General features: G+C 42.7%; 1 protein-coding gene across 1 annotated transcript; it reads right to left on the bottom strand.

Moving 5' to 3' along the window:
- Window positions 1-7064: 7064 nt before the first annotated feature.
- Window positions 7065-10978, bottom strand: LOC114180661 (uncharacterized). The gene is made up of 5 exons (XM_028066963.1): window positions 10727-10978; window positions 10559-10672; window positions 10240-10465; window positions 10013-10146; window positions 7065-7400 (listed from the first exon to the last, which is right to left on the bottom strand). Exons 1-5 carry the CDS (start codon window positions 10976-10978, stop codon window positions 7065-7067), a joined length of 1062 nt encoding a protein of 353 aa, XP_027922764.1.
- Window positions 10979-11192: the final 214 nt, after the last annotated feature.

Below are 11192 nucleotides of genomic sequence, written 5' to 3'. Positions count from 1 at the left end.
TGGCCACCACCATGTTATCCATGTTCTACGTCTTTGGATGATAACCTCAAGATACCCTTTGTTGCCTCCACCTACAAGCCACAACTTATAGAACATGTGTGGGAAACTTGCTACGGACCACACTCCATAACGCAGGTGGAGTTTCCAATACGGACAACAGTTCATAATTGTCCCAATACTGCCAAACTCACCGGCTAACACCAAAGAGGGCAATCTTCTTGAATCCATTCGTACGGGCCACAAATCGCACACTCACACCGGTAACACTCGCCAATCCGAGCTACAACTCAAGGAATGCTCATGTCCATCCACCATCCCTAGCCACAACTCAAGGGATATCATTCTGAGCCACAACTTAAGGAATGCCACGTGTTTACCCTCTATCTCGAGCCACAACTCAACGGATACCATTCTGAGTCATAACTCAAGGAATGTCACAGCAAAGTTTATCCTTAAGGTATCACCCAAAGCCTCATCGACCACGCACTTCCAAAGAAATCAGTCACAAGTCGTGTAAAACTCTAAGTCTCATTATGCACCTGAAACTACTATTCCAAGCACACCATACAAATACTTAACCATGGACCTAGGATATATCATGCTTCGAAGAACCTGCCCACTCATGGTCCAACCTCTATGAACCTCCCCACTCGTAGTCCAACTCTACAGACCTCTCCGCCTGTAGTCCAACACGTGTGATCCATCCAGCTAAGAACCTCCCTACTCGCAACAACCTCTCAAGTGTGAGCACGAAACATACGAACCTCTCCACTCGTATCCTCACACGAGAGCATCATTAATATGAACCTCCTCGCTCATATTAATCACGCGTTCATCACCAATCATGAACCTACCCCCGCTCATGACATTGTCAAGCATCTCCTAGTCCAAGTCCAACATCACAAACACACAAAACGCAAGGCAAAAGAACACACTGTCCTTTGCACTATCGCCTGGTGTTGCCTAAGTGTTGCCAAGTGACATTCCAACGCATACCGCCTGGCATTGTGTTTCTCCTTGAGCTTACCAACACCCACTATCACCTGGCGGTTTACCCCGTGCCGCAAGGCGCCACACTAGTAGCGTCAATGCTACAGGTTTTTGGCACTCCAAAATAGGTTCTAATAAACCTACTCACCCCACGCGCAATCCAGAATACCAACAACATGTTGATACATATACCAAAACTCAACGCACATTATACAAGTCATAAGAATCAAGCATATATATTTTTACACAAGGATTCATGCATTTATACCCTACCAATACTTGGTTTAATATGAACAATTCATGTTATATGGAACTCAAAATCACAACCCAATATGCACCCAACTCATGAACTTTACAAAATAACTCAAACATTAGTTGTAACATTCTCTTGAATACCGCATACAAACCCAAATTTAGCCTTGTCACATGGCAATAATTTCATACATACTAATCCCACAATAGGAATCTATTCATTTTACAATAATTTCCTATGCATTATGCCAAGCCCATAATTTATCATCCCTACATGATCATGCACTTTAAAGACTTCCAAACCAGCAATCATGCATAACATATATCTCTAGCTACAAACCTCCAAATAAAATATCCACCATTTAAAGAAAAGAATATCATGTTATGGATCACTTGTAAAAATTGCACCTAAATTGAACGGTTAACGAATCGGGAAATGTCGTTTTACAAAAATTGCACTGACTAGAAAAATTTGTGGCGCACAGCGTCCAGATGTCAAGAACCTGGGGCCTAGCGATACAAAACCAATGCCCAGCGATACCTGCTCTGCGAAAACACGAAAAACAACGTTTTTCATAAACAGAACACCAACATGCATCGCTTGGCGGAAGCTATTCACCACCAAACGGTTCTTAACGAAAACCTAGAAACTAGGTTATTTTAGCATGAGTCGCCTGGCGGGCCTTCAAAGCAAAATACATTCATGCTTATCATACAATTAAAAATTATGAATTTAAAATCAAGAAACGCGATGAACAATTCCCCTAACTTGGATTCCTTGCTCAATTTTAAAAAGCATTGGGCTTCAATGTGCCCTCCTCCTTGACTCCTTCTAGTCTCCTTCTTCAATGTGCTTTCAATCTACCTCCCAACTCTCTATTTTCAGTGCTAATTAAGTGCTTGTACCAAAAGGACACTCTATGTAACATCCCTAAGGAATATTACTTTTAAATAAATATAGACGAATAATTAAAATTAAAATAAAACACAATAATATTAATAAACCTCATTTATAATCATAATTTCCCAAAACGCGGGAAAAATTAAAAACTTTATTTGCAGCATAACTCAAATATTCGCAATTACTTTAATACAAAATCTACCAAAGTTTCACATAATTATAAATTACATCAAAATCCTTTAAATGAAAATCCTTTCAAAAGCCCCAGGTAGACCCTACAATCCGCCTCTATGCATGTCCTGGCTCACCTGTCAAATCATCTGCTCCTGGATAACAAGTTATCCGATCATCGCCACACACACACAGATAGGGTGAGCTATGCACACACACACACACACACACACACACACACACACACACACACACACACATATATATATATATATATATATACAGAAAATAAATATGCCATCCATCCCAAGAAGTAAATGCTATGTAATTAATTCATTATTCCAAATCATCCATCCCTGATCTCATAGTCCTTCATGAGACATATGCATGAATCTAGGTCTTGGGACTTTACTATGCTCCCACAAAACTAACCCTTCCGTGGTCCAACCCTACGAGCCTATCCCGCTCATAGTCCTACCCCACAAACTCCTCGCCTGTAGCAAAACATCCAAGCCTTTCTCGTTCGGACCCTGGCACGCACACAATCACCATACTATCGACTCCTCGCCCAATAACAGCCAACAGGAACAAAATTGTTCCTTGCCCATCGTGCATCCGACGCATGTAATCACCATACTAAGGACTCCTCGCCACTTAGCAGCCGACGAGAACTACCAGTTCCATGCCCATCATGCGTCCCACCATCAAGCACATCCTAGACCCTTATTGGACTTAGTCCTTCAAGCCCAAACACCACATAGAGAATCATATAATTCATTACTTGAGGAACTAGCAAGCAGCCTAGTTCAACATCACACATAAATATAACATTCGTAGTATACTCGCTTAAACCAGGGATCTTCGCCCGTCAACTTCGCTTAAGCTACCCCATCTCGCCTAAGCGAGTGTGAAATAGTTGCTTCGCCACAAACATCTCGCTTAGGCGAGCTCTTCTCACCTGAGCGACTCATACCTTCGCCCAACAACACACAAACCTCGCCTGAACGAGGATTCGACAGAAAAACATCAAACCATTTCGCGACCTCGCTTAGGCAAGCCATTCTCGCCTAAGCGAGAGTACTTGTCGCTCAAGACCCAAAACTTCTCGCCTGGACGAGAAGTCGCACTCAACATGCCCAGGTTTCGTCGCGACATCGCTTATGTGAGCCAATCTCGCTTGAGCGAGAGACCAGGTTGCTCAACTCCAAGCAATTCGCCTAGGCGAAGTGCTCAACCCCTAAACTAGTAGCAAATTTCTACAACTCTTACTTAGGCGAGAGTGACTCGCTTGGGCGAGAATTGCAGTATCTCTCCCTGTTCATGCGCGAAAACCACCCAAAACCATACCTAAAAACCAAATCAATCACTACCAAGCACTCCATTTGATCAAGCAACCACAAGAACAAATTTTAAACAGGTTTGAATCACCAAAACTAAAGGTTTGGCCATAATTAACCAATACAGTACCAAAACCCTCCTCATATTCATATAAGTCACTAAAAGGCTTTATGCACACCATCAAACCAACCAATTTTCAAACACAGTGCACATAATACGAAATTTATACAAAAAAAAAATTCAATTGAGAATACAATGACGCAGAACCACACACAAATCGCGTAATTTACACACGCAAAGGAAAGCTCCCCTAACCTAGAATTCTTGATTAAAAAGTGAGAAGAAAAGAATGCTTCTCCTCAAGCCTCCTCCCAACTGCAGAAACCCTTCTCTCTACCTATACTTTGCCTTTTATAGGTGCCTTAATGTTGGGTTAAAGAGCTGAAATGATTACAAGGTGTTTTTTAGACCCTCCTCCCAACTGCAGTGTTTTTTAGACCCTCTTGGTTGTCTCTTCTGCTAGCATTCCCTCTACCTTTTCTCATTCACTCCAAGCTAAATTTAGCAAAAATAGAGGTTAATTTCTCTCTATTCAAGGTTGGAACCCGTGACCCTCCACTCGTAAAGCCAAAGCACAACCACTATGTTAATTCAGATTTAGTGATAACCATTATAATCCTATGATTATAATATCACTCACCAGTCACAAATATATTATCAAAATACAATTAAATCAAATAACACACAAAAGGCATACAAAGGACTTGAACCCAAGTCCTCTCACACAATTAAGTACTCTCAACCACTTGAGCTAGTACTTTTCCACGTCATACCAATTAACATTAAATTTCATGAAAGTCCCCTTTTCCCTCATTTATTAATTAATTAATTATTTAATTAATTGATTTCCACGGGTCTTACATTCCCTCCACCTCAAAAGAATTTTTGTCCTCTAAAATGGGACTTACCACGAAACAAGTGAGGGTAAGACCTCCTCATGATGTCCTCCATCTCCCACGTCATCTCCTGTGTCATCTCATCTCAGAGTACCTTCACCATCTTTTCCTTGCCCCTAAGTTGTTTTACCTATGTATCCAGTATACGAACTGGTCCAACTGGCATGGTTAGATCCTCTGGCACTTGCACCTCATATGACTCTAACACATGGTCTGGACTTGCAATATATTTCCTCAATTGCGAGACATGGAACACATTATGCAAGTTGGCTAGGTGAGGTGGTAGAGCAATCTCATACATCGCTGTCCCTATTCTCCGTGTGATCTGATAGGGCCCTATAAATCTATGAGTCAACTTCCTTGATTTAAGAACCCTTTCGATAGCTGTGGTTGGAGTAACCCGAAGGAATACATGATCTCCCTCCTTAAACTCCAATGGCCGTCTTCTCTTATCGGCATAAGACTTCTGTCTACTTTGAGTTGCTCGCATCCATTCTTGAATCAACTTGACTTTATTAGTCATCTGTTGTAGAAACTCTGGCCTAAGTACAAATGCTTCACCATCATGATACCAACACAATGGAGTTCTACACCTTCTTCCATACAATGCTTCGTAGGGCGCCATGCCAATACTAGACTGGTAACTATTATTATATGTGAACTCCGCTAGCGGTAATACATCATTCCAGTTTCCTAAGTGGTCTAGCACATAAGACCTCAATAGATCTTCCAGCAATTGAATAGTCCGCTCAGACTGACCATCCATCTGAGGGTGATAAGCCGAGCTCATTTGCAACTATGTATCCAATGCAGCTTGCAAAGATTGCTAGAATCGTGATGTGAATCTAGGATCACGGTCTGACACTATGCTCTCGGGTACTCCATGTAATCTCACCACTTCTGTCACATACAATTCTGCTAGCTTGTCCATTGACCACTTCTGATTCATTGACAAGAAATGTGCACACTTTGTCAGTTTGTCTACTATCACCCAAACTAAATCATGGCCCTTTGTAGACCGCGGAAGGTGTGTCACAAAATCCATAGAGATACTGTCCCACTTCCACTGAGGTACGTCCAATGGTTGCAGTGTACCTCCCGGCCTTTGGTGTTCAATTTTGGCCTTTTGACATACCAAACATTGAGCAACAAAGTCTGCTACATCTGATTTCATCCTATTCCACCAGAAGGACTCCTTCAAATCCTTGTACATTCCTTTACCATCATGCAAGACATATGTATCTTTTTACGACTTAAAGCATCGACTATGACATTTGCCTTGCCTGGGTGATAAAGCAATTCAAAGTCGTAGTCCTTCAAGTACTCCATCTACTTACGCTGTCTCATATTTAACTCCTTCTGGTTGAACAAGTATTTCAGGCTTTTGTGATCATTGAAAACTTGAAATTGAGACCCGTACAGGTAGTGCCTCCAAGACTTTAGAGCAAACATAATGACGGCTAGCTCCAAGTCGTGAGTCGGGTAGTTTTTCTCATGTACCTTCAGTTGACGAGAAACATATGCTACCGACCTCCTTTCTTGCATCAACACACAACCCAGACCTTGATATGATGCATCACAATACACTTTAAACATCTTCTATGTATCGAGAATTACTAGCAGTGGAGCGGTAGTCAAACACCTCTTCATCTCCTCAAAACACTCCTTACACTTTTCAGTCCAAGAGAATGGTTGATCTTTTCTTGTAAGCTGTGTTAAAGGATTCACCTTCTTCGAGAACCCCTCCACGAATCTCCTATAATAACCTGCTAAGCCCAAGAAACTTCACACCTCTGTCACTGTCTTAGGCCTTTCCCACTTAAGCATTGTCTCAATCTTAGCCGGGTCCACTGCAATGCCCTTGGCTGAGATGACATGTCCAAGAAATTGTACCTCTTCTAGCCAAAATTCACACTTGGACAACTTCCCATACAACTAGTGATCTCTGAGTATCTTCAGTATAACCCTCAGGTGGTCAGCATGCTCTTCTCTCGTCTTTGAGTAAATAAGAATGTCGTCTATGAATACAACGACAAACTTATCTAACCAAGGCGAAAGATTCTATTCATGTAATCCATGAATATCGCCGGTGCATTTGTTACTCCAAATGACATCACCACATACTCGAAATGCCCATACCTCGACCTGAACGCCGTCTTCTGTACGTCCTCCAGCTTGACTAAGATCTGATGATATCAAGATCGTAGGTCAATTTTGGAGAAGACTCATGCTCCCTTCAATTGATCGAGCAGATCGTCAATCCTCGGTAGTGGGTACTTATTCTTGATGGTTAACTTGTTCAGCTATCGATAATCAACGCATAGTCTTGAACTCCCATCCTTCTTCTTCACTAATAGCACCGGGGCTCCCCACGGTGATGCACTAGGCCAGATGAACTTTTTCTCTAGCAAATCTTCAATTTGCTTCTTGAGTTCTGCCAATTCTGTAGGTGCCATTCAATATGGATTCATGGACACGGGACCCGCACCAGAAGTTAAGTCAATGGTGAAGTCAACATCCCGACTCGGTGGCAATCCTAGTACTTTGTCCGAAAACACATATGCGTACTCATTAACCACCTGAATATTCTGAATCATCTCCGCTGCACCCTTCTTTTCTAGTTTAGCCATCACCATAAAACACGTGGCTCCTTCTTGCAGCACTTTCACAGCCTCTCGAGTTGAGACCAACTCCAACCCTTCATGTTCTGGGAATACCAAATTGCGTCGTCCACAATTAATTATGATGTGATTGTTAGACAACCAGTCCATCCCCAATATCACATCCAGTCCCTCCAAGGGCAAGCACACCAAGTTTGTAAGATCCGCATAATTTAATTAATTAAATAAGTAATTAATTAATAAATGCGGGTAGGTAGTGCATTTATGACATTAAATTCTGTTGTGTATGACGTGGAAAAGTACTAGCTCAAGTGGTTGAGAGTACTTTACTTGTGTGAGAGGACTTGGGTTCGAGTCTTAAGTATGCTAATTGTGTGTTATTTAGTTATTATTGTTTTAATAATATGTTGGGCCACATTTCGTATGAGATAATGCTTGAATTGTGTGTGTTAGCAAGAAACATGAGTTGGCCTGATGGGTTAGTATTGATTTGGCTTTGGCTTGGTGTGGGTTCGAACCTTGGTGGACTCAAATTTAACTTTCTTTTTGCTAAAAAGTTAGTGTGGCTTGAATATGAAAGGGGTAGAGACAACCCTAGCAGAAGGGGCAACCAAAGGGCTGAAAAATAACCAAAATAATGGGCTTTGATTAACAATGAATCTCACACTTAAACCAAATTTCGTTTTTGTCACCAACCACATTTAGGGGAAATAGGGTTTTGGAGGCTATTTTCTGAGAAGCTTAGAAGGAGTGCGAAAATTGAGAGTGAATAGTGAGGTTTAGAGCGTTTGAGAGTCGTTTGGGGGAGACGCTAAGAGAGGGCATTGGTGTTCCGGGAAAGGTTCCCAAATTCAAGTTTTAAGCAAGGAAATTCCAGGTTAGGGGAGCTGAACCCAAAATTTTATTTTGGTTGCATTGTTTTGATTGATGTTGATGAAGCTGTGCTTGAATTTCGTGCTGCATATGACGGAAATTGGGGTTGTGGGTTTTGGGTACTATTTCATTGGAATTTGACCTAGATGTATGTATATATTGGGGTTATGTTCGGTATGTTCTATGATTATGCAAGGTTGGGGGGGGGGGGGTTGTGGCATATTTTCAAGTCCAAATGTGCTCATATGTCTAATGAAATGGAGCTGAATGAATTGGTATGTTTGATTCGTGTTTTGAGTCTCTGGTGCAGTGTGTGAGTGTGTGAATCAGTGCCAGAACCTGCAATTCTCGCTTAGGCAAGCTAGGCTCGCCTAGGCGAGACATGCAGGGACTCATAACTCTCTCTCTGCTCGAGCAGTTCGCTTAGGCGAGGTGTTTTGGTCTTGGGCGATAGACCATCTCGCTTAGCCGAGTGTAACTCGCCCAGGCGGGGTTTATTTCTTAGGCGAAAATGCGTCTCGCTCAGGCGAGACTCGCCTAAGCGAGCGTTTGAAGGGAAATCTTATGGGAGTTTAACTCGCAATCCAAGCGAGAGAGGAGAGTTTTAGGCGAAACGTGAACTCGCCCAGGCGAGTGTGACTCGCCTAAACGAGGGTTTATGGTTGGTTTTGTGTATGGTGCTCGCTCAAGCGAGGTAACCTAGCCTAAGCGAGATGAACAAAAATGCTTAGGTGAGGGATGGAAGTTTAAGTCCAGGGATGAATGGATGATAGGTGTAGAAGCAATAAACTTGCAGCATTTGATTGATTGGAGTTTGAATGGTGATGTGTGATCTATAAGGCTTCTAAGATATCTCGATGGTGAGCTTACTGGTGTTCCATGGGTTGTGGCCCGGAACGTATCCTTGAGTTGTGGCTCAGGATAGGGGTTAAGCACGTGGCATTCTATGGGTTGTGGCCTAGAATGACTTCCCTTGAGTTGTGGCTTGGGATAGCGGATGAACATGAGGAGCCTTGAGTTGTGGCTCGGGTTGGTGAGTGTGCCGGTGTGAGTGTGCTGGTTGTGGCCAGTACGGATGGGTCCAGATGGATTGCCCTCCTTAGTGAGTCACTGACGAGTTTGTTAGTCCTGGGACGTTGCGAACTATGTTCGTATTTGGGAACTCCACCTGGCGTTACGGTGTGTGATCCGTAGCATGGTTTCCGCACGTGCTCTATCGATTGTGGCCGATAGGTGTGGCAGCAAGGCGTCTTGAGATACTTAATAGAAGATGTAGAACACTATTAACATGGTTGTGGCCATGTGGAAGCACTGGAACGAGTTCCCTGATGTACTTTAATATACATGGTAGTGGCCATGTGGAGGGAAGGTAATGAGTCTTCCATGAGGTACATCGGTGTACATGGTAGTGGCCATGTGATAGGAATGGAGCAAGTGCTGTGGGAAATGAAAGGATATTATATTTGGTTGTGGCCATGCGGCATAGGGCAGAGTTTGTGACCTTGATGTATTATTTTTAACGATTATACATGTATATGTGTTTGGTATATTTATATGTGTTTCATCTGTTAGCTCACCCTATCTGCTTGTGTTTGGCAATGATCGTGTACACAGTACACGTGAGCAGGTGATGATGCAAGTGGAGCTGGTGAGACTTAGTTGCGGAGAGGGGATAATTATGGGATCTTTTTCTTTATGTTTTCTTGGTTTTATTTGAAATGGGTTGTACCGGCTCATGGAATATTTTGATTACACTTGTAGTTTTGTATTTATGGACTTATTGGTAAATTAATAAAGTTTTAAATTTCCCATGTTTTGGGAAATGAGGTATTATTAATTTATGTGTAATTAATTCCTTTATTTTATTTTACTAAATTCGTATTATCCTGACGGGATGTTACAAAGTTCACCTTGAATCTCCGACCTGCCACTACCATTGAACACCCAACGCAGACTGAACTGGTAGCCACCTGACCCGAGGAAGGAGTCGAAACAAGCAACTCACACCCCAAGTCACGTTTCTCCAGGCTCAATCTCCCCACACCTATATTAGAAATGAAAGAATGTGTTGCTCCAGAATTGAACAACACTAATATTGACTGACCCAACAATAAACATGGCTTGAGGATAAGGTTACCTGATTGAGTAGCCTCTGTGGAGGTCATGGCAAAGACCCTGTTAGCCGCTCTAGCTCTTTCTACTGGTGATGTTGTGGGCTTCTTCACACCCAAACTCTTCTTTTCTTGACAATTATTCGCAAAGTGTCCCAGTTTGTCGCATATGAAACACTTGCGACGGTCACCTGATCCTCCTACACCACCTGTCAACTGAGGACAATTTCTCTTTAGATGGGGTCCGCCACACTAGTAGCAAGTGGGACCCTGAGATGTTTGTGGTCGGTTGTAAGGCTTTTTCATCTGCCTAGCCTCTGTGACATTTTTCTGATGTCAACTTACTGGATCTGGTCCTCTTTCTAGGGACTCTACACTCTTGGCTTGTTCCACCAAGACTGGAAATCTCCTTTCTCTCAAAGGTGTAACAACCTTCTTCAATTCATGCTTGAGTCCCCGCTAAAACATAAGGCACCTCCACTCTTCAGTGATTGCTTGAGAATAGTACCTTACCAGATGCTCGAACTTGTTAATGTACTCTTGCACCGACATATTTCCCTGTTGCTGGGCCAAGAATTCAGCCTCCTTGTCTTGCTTGGCTGTATCTGGAAAGTATTTCTCCAGGAAACGAGTCCTGAAGTTGGCCCAATTCACTGGCTCATCCCTAGTCTGCATCTGTCGTTGCATGCCTGCCCACCAATATTCAGCATCATTGTTCAGTAGGTACACAACAAAGGCCAGCTTTTGCTCATCAACACAATTCATCACTCCAAAAATCTTTTCGCACTTGCGAAGCCAGGCATCAGCTTCATCAGGGGTGGCCCTACCTGTGAATTTTGTGGGCTTATGTCACAGAAAATCCTCCACCGTTGCCACCCTCACTGGTGCAATCGTCGCTCTTGGCTGTGCGGGAATAGGATTTTGCATCGCATCCACCATCCGATGAATGGCTTCTACAATCTCATCAGCATCATTAGCA

The sequence above is a fragment of the Vigna unguiculata genome, chromosome 4, assembly GCF_037176805.1.
Source record: "Vigna unguiculata cultivar grain cowpea cultivar isolate G323 ecotype 2 chromosome 4, ASM3717680v1, whole genome shotgun sequence".
NCBI classification, from domain to species: domain Eukaryota; kingdom Viridiplantae; phylum Streptophyta; class Magnoliopsida; order Fabales; family Fabaceae; genus Vigna; species Vigna unguiculata.
The sequence above is the reverse complement of the archived record's forward strand: the minus strand, read 5'-3'. Positions and strand labels throughout refer to the sequence as shown.